Below are 23,362 nucleotides of genomic sequence, written 5' to 3'. Positions count from 1 at the left end.
AACTCTTGTTATGATCAGTGTTTTTCAAACGGCTGGCCAAGCCACAGTGGTGGTGTTCAACCTGTGAATATTCACTCAGATTTTGGGGTTTTTTTTCCACTCACTCTCCACCATAACCTTGCTACTGTCAGCTTAGAATCTGCCCCTCGATTTTGGTCCTTGGCCTTGCTTATACTGGGGAATTTTTGGGAAATGAAAGACAATTTGACTAAAGATGTAAAAGCAACAGAGTCCAGATTAAACACCTCTTGATGACTGTCAGAAAAACAACCCATGTGCTTTTAGTTTACCGTCATTGATTCCCTAAAGTGCAGGTTCAACTCTCAGTAACGTGTTTTGACTTCGTGCATTTAGCTGGTCAGTCTTACATCTGGGCTGTCCCTCAGTAGTTCAAAGCTAAGTAGTGAACCAGTTCTTTCCTGCCTGAGATCACCTTGCAGGACGTTTACAATAGGAGGGTTTACCAAAACTTTTGGGAGTGATTCCCTGTGATGCTGACACTGAACCAGGTAGGAGTGCCAATATCATGTTGTCAGCAGACTTGTTGAATGCTAGTACATTTTGTGTGGTTTCTTTTTTTGGTATCATGTTTTTTAAAACTTGTCTTATATTTGACAAAAGTATGGAGCCGTGATTTACTGTTTCTGTGGGAGACTCTACCAGTGCCCCAGGACTTCAGAATATGGAATGAGGCAGTTTTTGCTTGCAAACTAACTCTGGGTCATGTAGGAGTTACTGTGTTTATTTCATTTAACCACATAGTACTGTTCAAAGTTTGATTATTTTTGTTGCCATGACATCGTTAGTGGTGAGTCTTTAGTTCATGTGTGTGACTGTAATTTCAGGGATGGAAACCCCACACTTTGTCTTTTTGGGCAGGAATACAAAGTTGAACAAAGAAGATAAAGTGCTTTACATGCACTTAACTTTAAGATTGATGGTAAAAGAAAGACAGGCAGACACTCTGCAGCTCAATAAAGGTCTGGTTACTTTTTTTTTTCTTTTTTAATATAAATGTCTTCCCCAAAAGCATTATGGTTACAACACTGATTAAAAATGGGATGTTGGAGAAACAAATGAGAAGGCACAGAAAACACACCAAATAAATTATTGTATTGAATAGGAAAAGAGTCTTTGAGATGAAGGAGCATCACTCTTCTGAAGGATGGGACTTTAAAAACCACTGGTCAGTGAGAACAGAAATTAATTTTTTTTCTTCTCCATCCAGCTTTGAGGATGTCAAATATTTCTCTCTTGTGTTTGCTGTCAGTGAGGTTAAAGAGGATGCAATGTCCCTTGTGCTGGGCTACTTGGCTGCACAGCCAGTCTCCCTGCTGGCCACAGCTGTCCAGGCAGCAGGATGGGCTGTGGGAATCATTGCTCCCTTGGGAAGAGCCTTTACTGAATTGACACCCGTGTCTTAAATAGAACAGATATTGCTTGTGAGACGAGTTGTTGGTTACCCTTAGAGCAAGAGTTGGTTATGAATCTTAGTGTGCTTATGTCTTCTTACCTTTCTGCAAATGATCCTTCCTTTTTGCCTATAAGCACAGAGGTTATGTGTACATCACTCTCCCAACCAACATGAAAAGCCGAAGAGTTCTTGGAGGCTGATCCCAGTTAGTATTCAGTGTTCATGTTTTGCTGGAATGTGTTGTGAAGCTATTTGGGCTTCTTATTTTTCCAGACTGATGGAATCCCTTTAGCCCCAGAATTTTCCTTTTCAGTGGAATAATGACACTTACTTGGTCAGCTTCATTGTTCTCTACCATTTTTCTGAATTTCACCTTGGGGTTTGATTGGCTCTGCTGGAGTATGTGTGTTCTTGCCAGGTTGGATACTTTCCCTTTGGACTTGCTCTCCTCCTGGAGCTGCAATGTACAATATGGCAGTGTGACAATCCAGGCAGGTCATAAATAACTCTTGACAGAGGCCTTGCTATAAACTTGATTTCTTGCTTTTTGGGAATCTGTCACTCAGAGAACCAATCCTCTTCCTGTCCCATGGTTTTAATTCTGTTTCTCAAGTCTTAACTTCCCAGTTTGTTGCTTTTAAAGGAAGTATGTGTGTGTGTCCCTCTTTTTTAAGGATTATAATGCTAATATAAAATCCCACTCTCTCTGAGGAAGAGGGTTTTTATGGGTCTGCTAAAAAGCCAAGGAAAGGATGGAGCTGAGGAGAAAAGGCACTTCACACATGCATTCTTGATTGCCAGTTCTTGAAATCAAGACCTCCTGCTTCAGTGGAGGGAATCAGAATCACCCAGCATTTCATTCTTTCCTGCTCTACCCTGTAGAGTTGTTTCAAAGATGAAGTTAGTTGTCTTCCTGCATTCCCTTTGGAATTTGCCAGCACTGTTAACACTCCATTGTTTTGGAAAGAAGCCCCCAAATGGTGTTATTCTCTGGGCCCTCTAACTTATAATTTCTGACTATAAAGAAAAACACTACATTAAAAATATTTTCAGATTGAAATTAGTCATAGTTAAATGGGTGAGGAGAATAGCTGAAGGATACAAGTAGTATTATGCTAATCAGTTTTATAGGAAACAATGACAAAGCTGCAGTAATGGAACAGTGTAATAAGTTATTTTAATCATGTTTGAGAAGTGATAAAAAAACCCCTTAACCTGCAGTTTTTAGGAGGGGAAATAAAATTTCCTAAGAGGTTTACTTTGGATACAAATTGAAAGGGATTTCAGAATGATCACTTCTGCAGCCAAGCAAAAATAGATGCTACTGTTACCAGAAGTCAGCAGTTATTCTATTTAAAATCTGTGTAGTTCTGTTTTATTTTTACAAATATGTCTTGTTTTATAAGATTAGAGCCACGGGAATGGAAATCTTCTGTCTATGAAATAGCTACTTCTGCTGCTTTTTCAAAATACTTTGGTATATGTGTTGCTATAGAAAAGGTGGATTACTTTCTCAAAACTCTTTAGACTTTCAGGATGGTGAAACCTCCTTCTCCCACAAGAGAGACCACCAAGGGAAATATGCTCGATGTTAGGCATCGAATAGCTGTTTTTCTGGATACTGCACATTATATATTGGATATAAATTTATCAGAATATACAGATTCTGAACTGGTAACCTGGTTTATTCTTTAAATATTCTTTTATCTATGAGAGGATCTGCTCAACTGAAAAACCTTTGTCTTAATGAGTTGTCATGTCCCATTTGAAAATAAGCTATTAAAAGGTGTAATTGCAAGGGATGTGAAGAGCACTGAGAAGAATCTGAATCAGTGTAGTCAGTGGGGTTTGAGTGTTGAAGTGACACTCATAGCGTGAACTGATTGAGGGGAAAAAAATGACTGTAAATCATATTCCTTCTTGGTTGTAAGTTTTCTTCAGTCCTGTTTATGCTGTGATCCTACAAACCCATTGTTTTCCTGCCATGTGCCTGCGGGATCCTTAGGAATGGCAAGGTAAGTGTATGTGTGGATAATTGCAGGGGTGTGGTTGGACACTGCTGGGAGCCAGGCTCTGCCTGGGCCACCTGGAGAGAGGAAGGATTCAGTATTCAGTACAGTGTTTTCCCTTTTATCAGTGCTTCCCAGGGTGTGTATGGGAGAAATACCTGGTCTGGATACTCTGCCTGAAGCCAGTGAGATGTTCAAGTGGGGGAGTGAAGTATCAGAGACGATGTATTGCTCTTCATTTATTTGCACATACCTGGACTTGTTTGGAGCAGAGCTTGACAGAAGTGTTGACAAGGTCCAACAGAACCAAGTGCTGAAACATATTGTAAAAACCTAGTCTGAATTAATCACCTTGCTTTGCAGGCTTGTTTCAGGTATAGATGGCCTTGACTAGCAAGTCATCCTCTGTATGTACAGAGTAGGCCAGCGTGCAGAGATGTTTAAGCCTACATACATTTGCAAAACATGTTCTATTTTTCCTATGTAAGTCAAAAACCAGGTCTGAAAGGTGTAGTTTAGTGTGAATAGTAGTGTGAATTGAAAATTCTGCAATTGAGTCTGGTTTAATTTCTTCCTGACACTTGTTCTTTTGAGTGTTTTTGCATGTAAAAGCTCTCATTTATTTTTTTTTTTTAAAAGATGGAGAAATATCAGCTAAAGCAACCCCCTCCACAAAGAAAACCCCTCCAAGTCTATTCCAGTAATGACATATAACTAGTAAAAATGCAAATAGAATTCTCAGTTCTTTTTTGCTTTGAAGAAGCTTTAACGCATATAAAAAAAGTTTTAACTGCTACTTTGGTTTGAGTGACAGAGCTGCAACTGTGGCACTTCTTATGAAGGTGAGTTATTCATAACTAACTTCCTATTACTTATTTTTGCCACCAGAATGTTATTTAAGGCCAAGAAATTCTCAGATCCCAGCTGCAATTTCTAGTTACTGATTTTTTTAATTTTTTTTTAAAGTGGCCATTACAACAGTTCAGATAATCGAGGGGATGCATCTTCTGAACGAAACTGTTTTCTCATTTCTAATTACCATACTTGGGTTGTGTAAGGAAAAGCTCTGCAAGATGCATATTGCAGAAGATTCTAAGCAGGATTTTCTTGCCAAGGTCCAGTTGCTAATCCTGTCATGCTGTCTGCGACCATCCTTTTGAACTCACTGCCAGTGATGACAGAGAGGCGGATGCTGTGGAGTTTGTAACTTCTGGTGGAGTCCCTGCGGTTCCCTGCTTGGGTGGGGAGGCTGGCTAGGGATGTGTGTTGGTGCTCTCCCTCCTCAGCCCTGCTGAGTGTGAGGCAGTGTGCCAGGGAGCTGAAGGTATGTGAGGAGCAACCTCAAACTCTTACAGGTAGTGGCTTGCAGTTGAAACCAAAAAAGGATGTAGAGCCTGAGGATGTTGCTGTGGAGCTGTGGGAATGTTGGACAAGGCATAGGACACTCTTCCACCTCAAATTTTCAGAGGATGTTTATTCAAAAGTGTCACTCTTATCTTTCCCATGCTAATTTATTTTGCAGTGGCTTATAATGACCATCCCAACTGCCTTGATTTTTCTCCTCACTAGAGTTGCTATGTTTGGCCTTGCTACAGAGTTCATGTACTGAAGTGTCCTTTTGCTCACTGTTCCTCCAGATGCTTTGTTTTATGATAGCTATTTTCTGATGATCCAAGCCTTGTAATAGTTGAATCTGTAAATATTTTTGTTTCATCCTTGTTAAGCAGCCTATTACTGCAGCACATGTTATGACAGTCTTTCAATTCCAAACAAAGAAAACTGACGTGCTTTCCCTTTTTCAGATGTTGAATGTAGTTCCTGCTGTAAAACAGGATGGTAAACCAGTGCATTGACTGGCATGACCATTAAATTAACAGCATGTGATGGTATAGAACAAACACCCTCCCTTGGGTTAATTTAGTGGTAATTTCTTTCTGGTCCTAGAGAAACTATTGGGTCAAATTAGGTTTAGATGCATGGTAACTCTTATGCGATTATGATTTGCATTTTAGCTTATTATTTCATACTAAGATATTCTAAAAATCCAATTAGCTGAAAACACGAAGAAAATGGTTTATTTCTTGGTTTAACTTATAAATATAAATGGAAACGAATTGCTTCCTTTTTTTTTTTAGTTCTGTTTTTAGAGAGGTTGACAAGGCCAGCTTTTCTTGTGTTGGGTGGGACCTTCCTCTGAATACTGTCTTGGTGATTCTTCCAAGGCCTAGAGAGGTTTCAGAGCTGATGGATGAATTATTATTTCCTCTTCCTATCTTAATTTTTTCGATTTTGTTGTGAAAGTGGGAAGCAGAGATAGCTGCAGGCTTGGTTATAAATTAAATCTTTCAGACTTTTCATGGATGTTTTTTGTATTAATATATTCTTATTTAGCAAAACCTTAGGTTTTGGCTGTTAACCCAAGAAAGATCTTTAAATGATTAGTTGGGCCTTATGAGAGTGTTTTTACAAGATGTTTATGTATGTTGACCAAGATGAATTGGAGATTCTGTTTAAAGGATTAGTTTTTTTGGCATCAGTGAAGGATAATTGCTGCTGTGCTGAAGCAACCTCAGGAAAACTCGCCGAGGAAGAGACTGCTGGGTCTACTCATTGTAATATGCTTTTGATGGACATTTAGCCTCCTTGTCGGCTTCTGGCTAATGATAAAGCTGACAGCTTTACACATGTGTGGAACAGAATAGTACAGGGTAACAAAGTCCTCAGTGCTTTGCCAGGTGATCATAGGAACTACTGTAGGAGCAGTGTCTAGCCTTGGAAAGAAAGCTAAGCCTGGGCTATTAAACTGTGTTGCTATTACCTGAGTTGCTGCAGAAGTCAATTTAAAGGACGAATTTAGGCAAATCTTTTTGAGGAGGCAACTGTGTTATAAAAAGAAGACGATACAATTCTCCTGAATGATACTTCTCTGCTGAAAAGTAGATTCAGAATTTGTCACAGCTGTGCATCAGAGATGGGCAAAGAAGAAAATATCATCATTGAGACAGGGGTGTTAGTCTGTAAATACAAAAATAGCTCATAAATAGTTTTATTCCTACCCCAGCAACTCATGTAATGCAAAGAGACGCTTAGTGTGTTCTGCTACAGTGATGCAATATGGACTAGAGCATTTTGAGAAATGAGAGGCTTATCTCTTGGATTATTCATTTTAATCATAGCAATGGACTTGTAAAGCACCACTTTTATATGTGTGGGTCTGTTCTTTGCCCTCGGCTTCAACCAGACAGTGTCCCACCATATTTGTGATGTAAATCACTACAAAAGTAGACTAAGGCAGATACAACCTTTTTTTTTTATCCACTGCAGACTTGTGGATGAGGTTTCATAGATATTAATGGAAGCAGTTTTAAAAAACCAGTGAGACAGGACATTGAAACAATTTGCCCACGTGAACACTAAATGTCATCTTTAGATTGCTTACATTTCAAGTGTCTTTGGGCAGTTTTACTGCTCACTTCAAACATTGAATTAGAAACATTTGGTAAGCCTGTGGCTAACCAATGATGGTTAAAAGGAGTCTTCTGTGTCCTGGTGAATGTTTGAAAAAGATATGTCTTCGATGCAGCATCTTCATACTCAATATTTGAATACAGATCTTATCCCTGAGTGCTGCATCTTCAGTTAATGTGTGGGAAGATCCTGTTTTAGACATGTCACCTTTGTAAAATGTTGTGTCACTTATTGTTTCTAGAAGCCAGTAAAGTCAGCTCTGATGTTTGCCATCAGCAACAGACAAATCTGTGGATCTTTGTTGCTGCCCCATAGGAGTGTTCCCTGTGATCTAAAACCTTTGTATATATGAACAAGGAGTAAAAGGACCCCCACCTTTGTGTGCAGTTCCTTTCAGAAAGGGGAGGAAGTAGAGATGGGATAACTTTTTCTATTTGTTTTAGTGGGGATGATAATTTTATAAAATGAGCATAAACATTTATATTGTAATGCCAATATGTTTTTGTGGTTGGACTTGGTGATCTTAAAAGTCTTTTCCAACCTAAATGGCTCTATGGTTCTACTTAGACCTGTCTCTGGACATTCATTTTCTGGGTTGACAATTTTCTTGATAGGTCAAAAAAATCATTGTATGTGGACAAATGTATACAGAAGATACCGTGTAAAGGATAAAAATACACTTTCACAGAACCTTATAATTTTGATCTTTGCATATATTTGGCAAGAAGTCTGTTTTTCTAGTGTTAAGAAGTAAATTATATGCTCTAGTCAAAACTGATTTGAGTGAGTTAATACTCTAAGGATAAAAACCACAACACTGAATTTAGCTACATTTACCACACATTCAGCAGTAAAGCTGTTCTATAGATGTGATGATTGAGATGTGCAGTAAGTAAAGGCTGTGAGATTGATCTGCCTTACACAGACATTCATTTAAAACTCCATGTATTTAGATTTAAAAACAAGCAGCTGCATTTGTTTATCCCTTTTCTGTTATCAACACAAGCAAGTGATTTAACATAAACTAGAAATGTGAGATGTGTGATCTAAAAGTGTCTCTGACATCAGGTGGGTCAGGGCTTTGCTTGGAACCTCTGTGCTGTGAACCCATGTGCCGCAGGGAGATGGTCTGTTTATGATTCTTCACACACTCAAAGTCAAATGGCTCAGTATGAGACTGAATGAGTGTGAAGAGCACAGGCTTGATCAGCAGGGTCAAGAGCTGCAGAAATTACTGGTGCTCTGGATACACAGACTGCATAAGTACCTTTTGCCCAGCTTCCCAGGAGTACTTTGGTTTCTCACTCTTCTGCTGAGCAAAAAGACAAGCAAAAGGCGTTGAGTGTCTTTGGGGTGGGACTTTCGTTAGGGGGGTGTGTCATCCTTAAACTTCTAACGAGGTTTTGGAACAGATAGAAGTAACTTTTTCTTTACAAATAAAAACAAATTGAATGATTACTTCAGTCTTTGCTGTTTTCCACTGAGTGTCCGTGGTCTGAAGTGGCTTGGTAAGGAAATTCAGGCTTATGAAAAGTTACTTTACTCTTTAAAAGAAAAAGTTTCTTAGTCTGTTTCACTGTGCACTCTGGAGCCTGCAGACAAGTTTTAAGCTCATAATTTAGCATTGCATTTGAAAAATTCAGGGTCAGTTGTAGTAAAGGACTGTAACTTTTGTGGCTCTGTGGGTAATAACTTGATTTTGTGAAGAAGTGGCATAGCTTTTAAGAACAAGCAGCAGGTTAGAATTTGAATTATAGAAAATCTATTTGAGGACTGAACTCTTCGACTCCTCTCCATACCAACTGCTGTTACGTGTCTTTTGTCCAATATTCATTACAAACAGGATAAAAAGGATGAAGTACTGCAAGAGGAGCAGTTTTGCAGCTCATTGGAAAATGGAGTGCTTGGCAGATAGCAGTGCTTTCACAAAGTAGAGTATTTTTCAGTCTCTAATCAGGGGGTTCATCACATATAAAAGTTGTACCTGAGTTCGTGCTTCAGCTGATCCACGACCTGCAATTGCTGGGGTCACTGACTAGTATAGATGTGGAAACCTGAGTGGTCAACCACCATAACAGATGCTCTGCTGATAAGGATGTTGCAAATATTTAGAGAAAATAATTTTAATCAACATAATATTAAAGTATAGTAATGGGATAACTGTGGACTAGAGTCTAGCAGCAGCTGCCAGCAAACAGAATTTGTAGATGTCTCTCTGTTTTCGGGCATTGTAAAAGCAGAGTGATTCATATGCAAGACTCCTGGTTCAGTAGAAAACTCACTGTAGTGCTGACCTGCTAGAAACTGCCAGAATTCTTAGGCAAGCTCAAGATTTAGTGTATGTTGCAAAGCTAAGGAGGAATGCCCATAAAACTCCTGATTATGGAACACCCAGTTAATCCTAGGAGTTCTATTCCTCAGGCTGTCCTCCAGCCTTATCAGCAGAGAAGCAAATCATGCTTGTCTCGTGATGGGCAGGAAGGAAAACATGCTGTCAGTGAAAAAAATTGTGGCTTTCCTTTCTGTTACCCTCCGACTCTGCCTGTATTGTTCTGAAAGAAAAGTCAGTGGGCAGAAGACTGCTCAGAGAGAGCAGAGTCTGAATTTAAGAAAAATCTCAGGCTTTGTTCATGCAGTTGGTGTGCCATCCCCCTGCTCTTTTTGCTGGACTTTGCAGCTCAGGAGGTGAGCCTGCAGCTCTCCTAATGCAGGGGAGTGTTACTGCCAGCACAGCTTCTGCCACAGGACGTGCTTGATCTCGAGCAAGACCTGAAAGATTGACCATAGTATTGATAATGAGCAATAATTCCAGGCTTTGCTTGTCTACTTCATGCATGTTTTCAAATGCTTCACTTCTGTGGTGCATTTGGATGGGTGCAAAGAGAGACTGCGTGTTTTTAACAACATAAATACAAGCAGTTTAACAGTTTTTACCATTATTGCAGCTTTAAGTCTGCAGTCAATTATTTAATATTTATTGGCCATTTTTCTCACATTTCCAGAGCAAAGTGACACAGTAAATCCTGCTCCATGGCAAGCTTGCAAAATTCCACTTTTCCACCTCAGCTAGAGCAATTAATGGGTTTTGATGGTGTGTAATGTATCATTAGGGATTTTCTCCCTCTTTACTGCTGCTGTAGGGGTGTGTTCTCAGCTTGGATCCGTAAGTTTTCCTCCCTTTCACTGAATGTTGCTTTGCTGTTAGTTACAATTCTTACTTATGAGAACCTGCCTTTTATTGCATTAATTACAGGAGTCATGCCTGCTTTCTTTAGTGTTAGTAATTTCCTACTGGAAAGGCCTTATTTCCCTTGTCTGATTTTTCAGAGCTGCTTTTTGCCATTGTGGCACACAACTAATCTACAGTGGCAGCTTCTTAGGGTGCTTTGCTCTCCCTCTGGCTCAGTTGGTACAGGTGGTGCAGGGACATAAACAATGTGTTTACTGCTTCACCCTGAAGTATTAGGAAACTGTATCTTTATCTACCTACTAGGTGAAAGGAGGAGGTCGTTGACTGCCATGCCAGCCTGTACCTCCTGAAGCTTTGGTTGAAGGAAATGCCTGACATACTGGATTTTTACAGAGATTCTGCTGCAGGGGGTGTGCTTCTGTTCTGTAGGCAGATATTTAGGGTTTGCAGCTGTAGGACCAGATTGCAACTGGCACCCCTGACTGCAGAGGGGACTGACTGTGGTGCTGTCCAGTCTTGTGGGGAGTGTGCTGAGGTAGGCATGATGTGTGCAGGGGCATTGTTTGGCAAATTCCCTGCTGTGGTCTTTTACTGAGTACTGTATGGCACATTCTGCCCTTCTCTCCTGCTCACTTGGGTGTGGATGCTTTCCCACATTTTACCCCTTTTTATTTGGTTAAACTCTTTGTGTGTAGTCAGCAGTGGGGCTGGTGAGACCCTGCCACGGCAGGGGACAGAGAGGAGAGAGCTTTTATCAATGCTCTCATTCCTTTTGGGGCTATGGGAGGTGACTTTTCTTCTGGCTTTTACAACAAGGAGCCCTTCTTTGAGCCTTCATTGTAATATGCAGAACTCTCTCGAAAAAAGCATTTCGATAAATGCTTTTTCTGTTGCGTTTACAGGACATACCAAAGCTTAAGTAACTGGAGTGGTAGAATGTGGTTATTCCAACATAAAGCTGTGCTTTAATGAGGAGTCAGGAGGATATTATTATCACAGAGACTACAATTGTGATTAAGAGCCCACAGAAACCTCTTCGATAACACTGTCAGCAGTCTGCTGCTGTTGCTGGATGAAAGCTTGGTGCAGACTGCATAGTGAAGGAAAAATGGTAGGGGATTGCTTCTCATTTGTCATTACATCTATCCAGCCAAAAACCCCTTTAGCATTTTACATCAGGCATGGAAGTAAATGTAGCTGCAACAGGTTTCATACAAGGGGCTTTGCTGTCATTAAGGTTTTGTGCAATATTTCCTTTTACATGTGTATGTACAGACTGTTTCATTGAACAGCATGGTAAAAGTTTTGGAATCAAAATTTATAGTACAAATTAAATGCATTTTGGGAAGCTGACACTTGAAATGGAAATACTGGAGGAAAATGAACATATTGAACCACCCACTTAACTGCTTACTCATTCTGTTTCTTGACACACTCAGTTTCTGCTGGGTTTGCTACAGCACAAAGATGAGGAGAGATGATTCTTCACTTCCTTGTCCCTTGCATTGCTGTTGGTGCTTGGTGTGAACAATGTTTCACGTTGGTGATCTTGGAAAACTGCAGGGAAGGGCAGACATCAGAGATGGACACTGCTTTGTGTTTTCTGGTCGAGGGTAGGTATTGGCTGTGTAACATGAATAACTAAGGAGTTCTTTAACTCTTTGGCTACATGTGCTATAAATTTTTTTCTATAGAAGCAGTTTCCAGAAAGCAAAGACAAATGCTCCAGGGCCTGATTCTTACAAGCTTCCTACAAGTGACTGCCCCCCCCCCTGCTGGTCCACTTCTGTGGGAAAAGACAACTTGCAAGAACAGCAGCATATGCTTTTCACATTTAAACTACAGTTTGAGGTGAGCTTAGCTGGTACATGACTCCCCATCTAATAGTACATGACACACAAAAAACTGTTTCATATAGACTTTGAGTAAGGTCACAAAGTCAGGCACTCAAAGTGTAGGTGCTTGTGTGCAATTATGTCTTTGAAACTTTCTTCTGACCTCTCTTCAAACGTTGTCGAGGCAACTTATTTTTTTTTTCCTAGCTTTCCTGCTGAATTATTTTGATATTTTTAATTTTTTTTATTCTTTAAAGGCAGGCACCTGATATGGAAAATTTCAGCTCAAAGAGTTGAAAGCTGGCAAATGAAAAAAGGCAAACTCTTGCTAATGAGTAAAGTTAGCGGTAGATGGTTTCATTGGCTTGGCCTTCACTGTGCATGACTTCTGAACATGCAGTTCAAAGAGAGCTAAAAACATTGTCTCAACACTATTTAGTCAGTTTACCTAACAGCACTCTAATCTGCTGAAAAAGTCTTGATGACAATCACAAGAAAGTCAGTGCCCATTTTTCAATTTGCTCACAGCCTGTGTAGGTCACACCAATGCTCTTGGATTCTCACTTTAATGAGTAATGGGCTTGCATTAACATTATTAACCTTTTACGTGGTGAAAAGCATCTAAACTCAATTGCAAAAAGCCCCTCCCATCGTCTCAGCATTAGGAGAGTATTTGTAGCTCCATTCAATCCTGTTGTCTCTGAAAAATTCTGTTTTCTATGGAAGTTTTAGGGGTGGGTAGGGTAGTAATTTTGCTCCCATGCACAGTAACTTTGCTATTTGATTCCTGTTCTGTAGGCAGCAAACGAGACTCAAGTCTCAGTTGTGAAAAAATGCAAAGCGAGCATGCTATTGAGCTTGTGAAGTCATCTTGGTCTTCCAGACCTTTTCTTTTCTGGGATCCATGGCTCTGTCACCAACAAGCTGTGGTTTATGGATCAAATGAATGTAGTCTCTCAAAGTTGCATCACCGAGATAAGCAGGGCAGCTCTGGTGACAGTGAACTGGGAGTCAGATGATGTGTAGGCACAGCTCAGTTCTTTGTCCACAGCAGAGAATGTTACCCTGTAAATGGAGCTATCTTCCCCTTAAGGATAGAGCTGTTTCTTTTTTAATTGTTTGGGACAAAAAAAATGACTTTTATAAGTACCTTGGCACTACCCACCCAGCACACACCACGGGGAGCGTGTTTTCACAGGCATGTGTTGTTTAGGTGGAATAGACATATTGGGAAGTTCTTACAGAATTTTCATAATCTATAGCAAAGATAACTAACACAGAGACAATACATCTTCTTAACACTAATGCCTTTTTACAAATACAAGCCACTGGATTAAGAGAAATGAGGGAGAATACGCTTACTACTTGCGAAAGCCTTAATGGTTTGGTTAAAACCCCCAACAACTGATCGGTATTTCTTCATGTAGATAGATGTACTCAGTTTGTTGTACTTTCATGAAACAACAACCTCTTCTGGGTGCATTTGTCTTAGCATTTCAGCTCAGAGCAAGAGGGAGTGTGCTCCTGAATCGAGCCCTGATTGTTCCCTGTTACTGAGCCTTGGATCTCGCTGCAGAGGGTTTGGGGGGCAGCACAGCTGGGGTCTGGGGAGAATGGGGGGCATGAGGATGCTCTACTCTCTGAGTGTCCAGCCTGGGGCCAGCTTAGAGCCAGGCCCAGCAAAGCCCTTGATGTGGGTGTGTGAGAGGGGTGGCAGAGGAGGGGTGAAGGGCTGCAATGCCAACTGTTTTGCTCTTCCAGTTGGGCCATGCTGTTTTGCTGATGTACAGACAGCTTGTGTTTGTGTATTGAAAGGGTTTAAAGATGGACAGAACTAAGAGATACTGCTGTAGTATGATACATACAGCAAAGTCTTCAAATGGTGTTTGTGGTAGCGTTTAGATCTTGTGTACATGATTATTTGCAAGAAGCTATTTTTATTTTGCAGCATAGATGCTCTGTAATAATCACTGGCACTTAAAAAATTAAATCTAACTTTTCACCAGTAATAAAAATCAGAGGTAATTTTTCTGAAATGCTGCTGAACTGCCCATTTTTCAAACTTAGTCATTTGAGTGTAATTTCTTCTTCAATTATATTGAAGTTCTATGAAATAGCTGAGTTATGCAAAGTTCTGTTTTAAACTAATGTTTATTAATAGATTTGCTTGCTCTCTTGGGCTTAATACAACTAATTAGACAGTTATTAGGCTGCTAACATAGAAAACAAAACCATCCTGGAGTGCAGTATTGCATGAAGAGATCTTGGACAAACCATGCATACAAAGTTAAGGGCAGGGACTTCAGTGCTTTGCAGGGTATGGCTGTTGTGTGTTAGTGTTTTGAAAAGAAGCAACACCACGAAAGCCAAGATATCAGTCAACAGGGAAAGGATAACCAAGTTGTCAACTCTCCTGGTCTGGGACTTGATCCCTGCATGATCCTGGATTGTCACCAAGGTCTGAATTTGAGCAATTGGGTGAGTTTAATTTGACCACAAGCACTTACACATCAAAAGTGTAATCTTGTTTACTGTCCTCACTTCTGTGGAGCTCTGGGGAAACACATGCCACCGCCTCCTCTGCTGAGATGAAATAGGATTTTGCACAGTCAATTATGTCAGTATTGGGCTGTCTTTCTGAAACTGAGGCTGTACACCTGGGAATGCCAAAGCAGCTGCTGAGACAGTGCTTCAGCTGTTCATCCTGCTCCTGAGCTGTGCCCTGCAAGCAGCTGGGAGCACCAAGAGCCTCCCTTTCCAGGATGTAGCTCTGCCCAGCCCTACGAGCCGTGAAGACAGAAAGGGTAGCAGGGTATCAGCGTTGCCTTGGCTGGATATGTCCCTTCTCCCCTTGCCTTTTGTTTCCTTGTAAGAGGGGAAAAAAATTGCAATTCCATTCTTCTGCTGCTCTTTCTTCTGAAATGTAGCTGTACTCCCACCTCCGCTCCCCTGCTCCATGTCTTCGGGCTGTTTCTTGAGTAGTGACTGGTTAACTGATGAGGAGATTGGTGTGGTGGCTGCAACAAGCTATTTCGTGATGTGCAAGGAATAAATTTGCACTGTCAGGAAACTGTTAACTCCTGCATGTACCTTGAGTCAATTTGCCAAAGGAGGAGGAAGGAGATGGTTGGTGAAGTAAGCAAAACTATCCCAAAAATTTCAATGAGGAGAACTTGATTTTGTTGTGTGTAAGGGGAGAAGATAGCTGCTCTGGTAGAAGGCAGAAGATCTGCTCTGGTGCAGATATCAGTTGGTCTATTGCATACTTTTATTTGTTCTACTGTGACTGTGCAGCATAGCAGAATTTAAATAAAAATTAGTTGTAGTGGGTTAAATGCTAATGTGGCATAAAGCCTGTTTTTCTGTTATTTGTATTGTACACACAGGTAAGAAAGCTATTCTGAGTGTCCGTGGTGGGGAAAAAAATCCTTCAAAAGAATATTTTTATTATTCTTGGCCTGGGCCTGTCTTACAACTTTCTTATCCTTTAAAAATACTGGGATAGAAGCAAATTGATATATAGCAATATGTTGTCAGTGTTTCTTTCCTAATACTAGACAAAAGACAAAAAAAAAAAAACCAAAAAACAAAAAAAGAGGAAAATATCTAAGTAATTCTCTCTGATTTTTGTGGATTTTCTTGCAATCACTTTATCTCATTTGAAAATATTTTTTTTCTGCCTGCAAGCTGTGTGAAAAATACATATACAGCGAAGGAAATTAATAAATGTTCCTCAGGGGAGTAGTTCTGGCTATGAATAAACTGTTGTAAAATGTAAACAAACTGAAAATTTAGGACTCCCACCTGCCTAATCATTCTTTGTTGGGAACATTGGAAGAAAACCTGTATAATAGCAATGAGAGCTTTCCCAAAAGAGGCAGGAATTTAAAGCTGATAGAGCATTTTCTCCTATCAGTGCTGCACTAGAATCCTCTCTTACTTTGGATATTGTAAGGTTGGGAGGATGCCCATTGGTCTGGGAGAATTTACTCAGGATGTGCAGCTGCTTTTCCCTGTGAACTGTGGAGTTCAGCTCCTCCTACCTGACTTAGCATGTTCTTTCTCATAAAAAGTGCACCCATATCTCCATGAGGATTTGGTTGTGTTTAATAAGGCTGGGCATAGACCAGAGATCTAAAATGTCACTTAGACTTCAGAGAATTTTTTCCTTTTTTTTTTCTTTCCTTTTGGTGTTTTTCAGGGTAAAAAGAGACCCTTCATTCTGCTGAAGAGAGGGAGAAGTTTTTGCTTCTCACAGCAATGTGAGTTATGGACGGGGCACCAGGGTGCAAATGTGTTCCTCTGCCAGCTTTCAGGACCTGGTGAGAACCTCCTGGCAGAGCAGCACACATGCTATGTTTTGATTTTTGAATTCTTCTTGGCTGCAGAGGCTGAAGTATTAGTATTTTGTTTGTTTGCAGTCTGACAGAGGGAGCATGTGTATCAAAGTATAGTGGTTTAGGACTGCCTTCAAACCTGAATGCAATAACTATCCTAAATGTTTATTGTAGCTGTGTTCAGGATAATCTGAGGTAAGACTATGTTTAAACCCAGTCAGAGGTCCATAGAAAGCATTTCCAGCTTTGTTTGTTAAATCAGTTCTGTTCCCTTACAATTCTGGTTTTTTTCTTTCCTTGAGGGCAGCAAACATAGCAAGAATACATTAACCAAATGATTGGAATTTGGGGAAGTACCTTGGAACCACTGGGGCTTTGGCAGCTTTGGCAGATAAGAGATCGTGGCTTCTTCTGTGCTTCTGCCTCCCTGACCATGTGCCCCAGGCTTCACATTGGCTCTAGCACAAAGATTCACCCTCAGATGGAAATTGTCTGCCTGGGCCGATGGTGGAAGCACCAGAGCGTTTGGATATGCCAAATGAAGAGCCACAACGTGGTGCTGATGTGCCCACCGTGCAAACCTGTATGTTCCCAGTCAAGCTGTTTACTGAGAATAACTCTTAAAGAATTCCTAAAGATCAAGTCTCTTCCAAAGAAGCATCATCTGCGTCTGTCACATATACATATTCCTAAGGAACAAAATAATCAGTGTATACCTTACCAGCCTCTGCTTGTTTGTCCAATTTAGCTTGAACTGTGAAGGACAAAGAAAGCTTTTTGCCTTTTGAGTTTTGTTTTGTTTACTTTTTTCTTTTCGTCTCGGGTAAAGAAAATAGGGTTTGTAAACACTTTTTGTTTCCTTAAAAACTACTGATAAGAACGAAATAGCAGGGCGCTGTCACCTCTGCAGTCCTTGCAGTCCTTCATCCCGTACATACAAAGGACAATATTCAAACCTTTATTGCTCTGTAAATTGCTGTGCAGGCAGTCAGCAGGCACTGACCCAGACCGTTCCTGGTGGGGAGGGAGACGAATGGAAAACTGAGAATCCTTTTGTGGTTGTGTTGTTTGCTTCTCGAAATTGAGGGACTGTTTGCATACAGCATGCTTCCTGATGACTTCTGCCCCCTCAGCCCCAGGATTTAAAATATTTAACTTGCTAAAAGACTTAGGTTTGAAATCCCTTAAGTGGGATCATGCCACTGATTGTTGGCAGGTTCAAGTGTAAAATTGGTTGTAAGTACTTGTGGGGGAACAATGCAAGGGAGCTGAACAGTACACTGAAAATGAGAGTTCTTTAATCAAAACACGTTTGTTAATTACTGTTCGCTGCTGGTTTCTAAGAACACAGCTAGTAAACACTGGATCCAAAGTCCATTTAAGTCGATCAGCACAATCTTACTGGAATTAATTTGGGCTGGATTTTGAATTAATTCAGTCTTCCAAGGTACTTCACCTTAAGTTTCTATTATAAGGTGTGGATCACTTTTCCTTGGATGATCATGAACATGATTATAGAGTGGTTTTATGTGGCTGCAGTGAATCAGGCTTAGATAGGTATCTTAACCACTAGTTAATATAAGTTATGGAAATCTATAATTAAGCAATTTGGAATGCCAGGAAGGAACAGATAAATGTGGATTCTTTTCTTTGCATTTATGTGTGTTTAAAATAACTTTCTTTGAAGCTTTCTAAAGGAGGAATTAAAAACAATGTTTAGAGAAAGCCTGAAGTAAAGTTAATATTGCTGCTTAAGGCTTGCTTTTGCCTGGTCAGGATTGCTAGATGCTCAGATTAATTTCATTTATTGTGTAAGCTTTGTCTGACCCCTCTTTAGAGGTGAGGGTTAATCCACTGAAAAATTACTGTGTTCTGTATTGTATGCTGTTAAATCTTGCAGAACAGGTTTGGGTTGCTGATTATATTCCATCATTCCTGTTACCTCAAGTACTGCTTTTCTTAAATTAGTGTATGTAGTGGAGCTGTATGATGCTTTGCCCCAACATCCTGTGAGTATTGAGGAATTTTTCTATTTAGCCAGAGCTGTGCTGGTAGTGCTGTCTTGCATTAGTGAAATCTTGTGCCAGAACTCTTTGGAATCTTTGTTTACAGTTCTCTACTCAGTGCACCCTCTCTGGCTCTTCTGCTACGTGCGTGAGTTGGAAGAACATGCTTGGATATTTCTCCCCTCACTGTTTCCATTTAGTTTCTGTGTGAGAGCCAGGAAAGAAGTGCTACTGCTTCATCCAGCCTGTGAGCAGGCCCAGTCCTTGGCCTGGCTGGGGGGGTGCAGGGCAGGGTCCTCCAGGGCTGGTCTGTGGCTATGGAACCAGCAGGATCGACATTGCTGTCTGCTCAGGGAGGCAGATGTCAGCCTTGTGAGGGCTTGGACATGATGCATTTTGCCTTGTGTGTGTGGTTTTTTTTTTTTTTCTTTAAAACTCTCTTAGAGAATTGAGTATGGATATATTTTTCTTTATCTCCCATGTTCTTTTCCTGCATTAAAAGATCATCAGTGTGATGGTGAAGTCATCTCTCAGAAGGGAGAAAATGGCACATTTAAGAGTGCCCAGGTAGTGGTACCATGGCTTACCACTTGCACACATTTTAACTCTCTCCTTTATGGTCACATTGGCCACATAGAATGTTTTCTCCTCCTATTTATCCAGCACCCGGGAGGGGCTCTTTACCTAGTGATCAGCTCTTCTTTGTTTTTGTCATTGTTGTGTGCGTACTCCAGGCTATATTTCCTACCTGCTGCTGAAGCAATGCTTTCAGGGTAGGATTATTAACTAACTCATGAGCTTTCCCTTGGTTCTCATTAGTATAATAGCTTAGCGTTGCTCAGGCAATAATTACTTTGCCTTCCACACCTGCAAACTGAGGGCATATCAGTAATTTTATAGACATAGTAACTGAAACATGGAGAAAAGCATGATACTTAGCCTGATTTAAAAGGCTTTTGTTTTGAAGAGTCCTTAGTATTGCATATCTGCGAGAATGGATCAAAGAAAAGGTCATTATGTTTTTATGACCCATGAAGACAAGGAAGAAGAGCTGGGCTTTTTTCCCCTCTTAAAATTCTTGTAAATGGTAGACCTGGCTGATTTGATGAGCTGGTGAAAGACATTTAATTTACACAAGGTCACATAGTGGAGAGTGTTAAGTAGCCTTAAAAGTAATCAGTCACATGAACAATTAAGTCTTTATTTTATCAGGAGGATGCCTGTTCTTTGTCTGGTGTTTGTCTGCTCTGAGCCAGTGATGTTCTGCGTGCTCACTTGTGGCGGTGGCAGATGGTTACTACCTCCTCCATACCAACTACAGTCCTTGGAGCAGTGAAGTCTAACAGGTGGCATCAGGATGCTTCCTCCCTTTTTCTCCTCTGAACATTATTTGCTGGAGCTGCTGGGGCTTTTTGGACACGTGGAGTCAAGCAAGGCTGGTGTGGTAGCCCATGGTGTGGGAGTGGGTGCCCAGGGCACCTCTCAGGCAGCCTGGGAGTCCCTGAGTGTGGTGCAGGATGGCACTACAGCCTGGTGTTCCTCTGAACTGCATTGCCAGAGAAATTGTATTACTGTCTTGATCCATGTATTAGCTTTTCAATTCAGTCAACGAATCTTAGCATTTTTGCGTTGTTTTCCCGGAACCTGAAGTAAAATAGTAATAATTACATTAGACTGTGGTTTGTTTTTTGTTTGTTTGTTTGTTTTTTTTTAACTTATAAAGTTGGATTAGTTGTTTTTAAAGAGCCTAAAGTCTTGGGGGGGGGGGGGTAGAGTGGCTCAGTCCAACCTTGTTTCTGTGACAGTGTGAAAATGAATGTTTATATATTGATACAAGGCAGTTAAATAGAGACCAGTTAAATTTACAGTTGCTGTAATTTTTTTCTTTTTTACTGCCACAAGAATGTAAAGGGTTGTAGTGTTAGGAAGGCCAAAGTGATCTAGCTCATCTGGCAGTGAATGCTTTCTGACTACAATATAATACACATCCAGTACAGAAACATAAATTGTAGTTCTCAGTGAACCACGTTGTGAAGGCCAGTGGAAATCATATGGCTGTATTAGCATGTGTCCTTGTGAGTAAAACTGGGATGTGTATTGCAGTAATATTAAAAAATGTTTTCTTGTATGAATTAATGTGTTAATTTTTCCTGTAGATTGGGCAGGTGAGGGAGACTGTTTACAGTACAAAAGAAATTAAGCATCTGTGTTTTGTTTCATGGGTTTCCTTGCTTAGATCCTTGAGTGTCAAGATTTCACAGCACCTGTACCTGCGTAACTGTGTTGGATGTGTACCTGGCATATATTTATTGAGTGCCAGATTTTGTAACTCACTGACATCCATTCTTTCTATTCCTTTGTAAGCTCACTGCTGCTCGCTGCATGGTGTAATTTCTCTTAGCAGGCAGGATTGAAGCTCTTCCCTGAGTCAGGTCACTCATTTGCATGAACACATCTTCTCTTGCTAATCACAAAAGACACATGAATGAAAACAAAACTAAACAAAACACATAAATAGACTCCTGCATCCAGTGATGTTAATACTAATTTACAGTTGGTTTTATCCAAACTCCCCATTCAACCCATTCCTCAGGGTTATGGTTCCCCCATGGCCCTAGTTCAAGAAAGCAGTTAAATATTAGTCTTAAGGATATTGTAATTCAAGACAAGCCTTTTAATATTTTCCTAGTGTTAAAGCCCATAAGAACTGGATTTAATCCCCTCTTTGAACTTCAGCATGTCCTTTTCTATTCTGAATATGGATGCTTTTTAAATTGAACCCTGATGGGTAACTGTGTAGGGAGAGAATACTTCTTTAGACCTCACTTGATATTTTGTTACATAGAGGGGGGGAAAAAATAACCCTTAATAAGGCAGCTATTTTTCTCACTTCCCAATTTTACTTTTTATTCCTTCCGCTGCTGTTGGTGAGAACACCCAGAGGTCTCTGTGGTGCAGGTGGTGGTTACAATGCCAACACACAGCCTGCACAGATGAGAGCTTTGTCCTTGCCCAGGTCATCCCTCCTGGAGTGCCCTGACCTGGGCATGGGAGGGGGGCAGCAGGGCTGGCTGGGTGGGCACCTGAGGGAGCCAGGCAGCAGGAGGTGCTGCTCTGGGCCCGCCCTGCACCCCAGCCAGTCCTTGCTTCCTCCTGCCAAGCTCCCCAGGGCAGCTGTGCCTCCAGGGGGAATGGCTGCTGTAGGCCAAAATCATCCCACTGCCTCTAGATCCACTCTGTCCTGTTAGTATTCAAGTCACTGGCTGGTCTGAATGGTTTTCTGATTTAAATAAGAACCCTCTGTGAATTAAGTGGTGACCCTTGGCTTCCAGTGCAGCTTAAGCTAGACTTTTTTTTTTAAATGTCCTCTGCTGGTAAATGGGAAGGATGTTCAGTTGTACCAACTTGGGTCTTAAGTAATTGGGTGTTAATTAGGTGGGTCAACAGTTGGCTGTTTGGGTGTTTTTTTGAAATGAAGATAGGAGTATTTGCAATAATTTTACTTTTCCAAAGTTACTGTTTATGCAGTAGAGCTGCAGACTGTTCTGTTATTTTTTTTTTTAAATAAGAAATAGCATTCCTCAAAATTTCTTAATGTGTGCACTCAATCAAGTGAACCAAAAGCATGTAGCTGTGCCATTTGCTACCGTTCATTGCTGCCATGGTTTGTAGATGCTGCACACAGGTTTGTGGTTGGTGTGCAGTCACACATTTTGATTAATGTGCATATCTGACTGGACTGATTTTGCTTCCCTTTTATTTTAGGCTCAAATACCAAATACCCAAATCACAAAAGATAGACACAGTGATGGAGAATCCTGGAATTCCTGAGACTCCTGTGCCGTGTGTTGTGTTTTCGGTGTGGGAAAGCAATGAGGACAGGCAGCGTGTTTGCTCTACTGCTGTCACTCACCCAGGCGTGCTGTGTGGGCACAAGGAAACTGTCCTCACACATTTCAGACACCCTTATGTTACATTTTTGGTTTTCATTGGTTTTGTTTCTCAGAAGAAGTGGCAGGAAAAAGAAAGGAAGGAGTGTGAAAAGCAGGGGAATGAGGCAAAGTGACCAAGTATTTGTTTCATTAATGTACTGAAAAGCCCAATTAGAGTGGCACATAGAGCTTTTAGAGCTCAGTGTCTTACCAGTCCTGTCATCTGAAAAAAGGAGGTGCTCAGCTGGGTGCTGGAAGGAGAAAACTACTTGCAAAGTGGAGTCACTGCAATAGAGGGGCTCTGGAGAGAGACATGAGTACAAAGGTGAAAAGGCAAAATCCTGGAAAATAGCTGCTGCTGTCCAAAGAGAATAAGAGGTGTGCAGAAAGATACATGGCAAGAAGGATGGTCTAGAGAGGTGGAACTAACATGGGAGGCAGCTACAGGATTGAGGGGTCTTGGTGATTTCATATATAGGGGGAGAAGGAAAGCACTACAAAATTAATAAGTTGGATACACAAACTTTTGCCTCATGTCCCTTTAAGTTCTCCAGGTCTTGCAAGTTGGAAATCCAAAGGCAAATTGACTTGTAAGGAAGAGCATGAATGAATGCACATCACACTCTACAAACAGTTTTCTTTTCAGAGGGAAAAATGCAAGATGCATTTGGTTTATAATCTTCAGAGAAGACAGTTGTCAGTGAAGACCTTGATAATGCCCTGATAGTGTAATAGGAAAACTATGTATTCATCATCTAGGGAATCAGTGCCTAGAATCTGCAATAAATAAGGCTTTTGCTCACTTAAGAGACTACTAAGGCTGTGACAAACTGGCAATTAATGTCATTAATGATTACTGTTTGATTGTGTTAGATGATGTATTTAATGATTAATAGCAACAACAGTGTATATTTATAAAAGAAGTTCATGGCTGTAGAACAATTTACTAGCTGAGGAGAAAATTGGTTGCTTCCTGTTAAATATCAAGTTATTGCTACTTTAATCAGAGATGTATTTCTAAGTAGGCAGCATTGCTTGTAGAATCAACATAACTTTGAGAAATTGCCATAAAGACATTTCACAAAATCAAAGCTGGATAAATAGCTTTCACTTTCTCTGTTTCAGGGAACCTGGAATTTTTGTATTGTCTCTTTCAATATCTGTAAGTAAA

At 40.6% G+C, this 23,362-nt stretch overlaps 1 protein-coding gene across 7 annotated transcripts in view; it reads left to right on the top strand.

The window, feature by feature from the left end:
• The window catches only part of PLCL1 (phospholipase C like 1 (inactive)), a 192,964-nt gene that overhangs the window by 14,954 nt on the left and 154,648 nt on the right, over window positions 1–23,362 (top strand). For 2 of the 7 annotated variants that reach the window (XM_051787064.1, XM_051787063.1), the window contains exon 2: window positions 23,317–23,353. The exons of the other annotated variants lie outside the window; for them this stretch is intronic. Coding sequence is in view for 1 of the 2 variants with exons in the window: in XM_051787063.1 (XP_051643023.1) it covers window positions 23,317–23,353 (37 nt within the window). In the remaining variant the exon portion in view is untranslated. The remainder of the gene's footprint in view (window positions 1–23,316; window positions 23,354–23,362) is intronic. 7 annotated transcript variants of the gene reach the window in all.

Source organism: Manacus candei, unplaced genomic scaffold (assembly GCF_025592945.1).
Source record: "Manacus candei isolate 608988 ecotype Guabito, Panama unplaced genomic scaffold, ASM2559294v1 h1tg000023l, whole genome shotgun sequence".
Classification (NCBI taxonomy): Eukaryota; Metazoa; Chordata; class Aves; order Passeriformes; family Pipridae; genus Manacus; species Manacus candei.
This window is presented reverse-complemented; position numbering and strand designations above follow the sequence as displayed.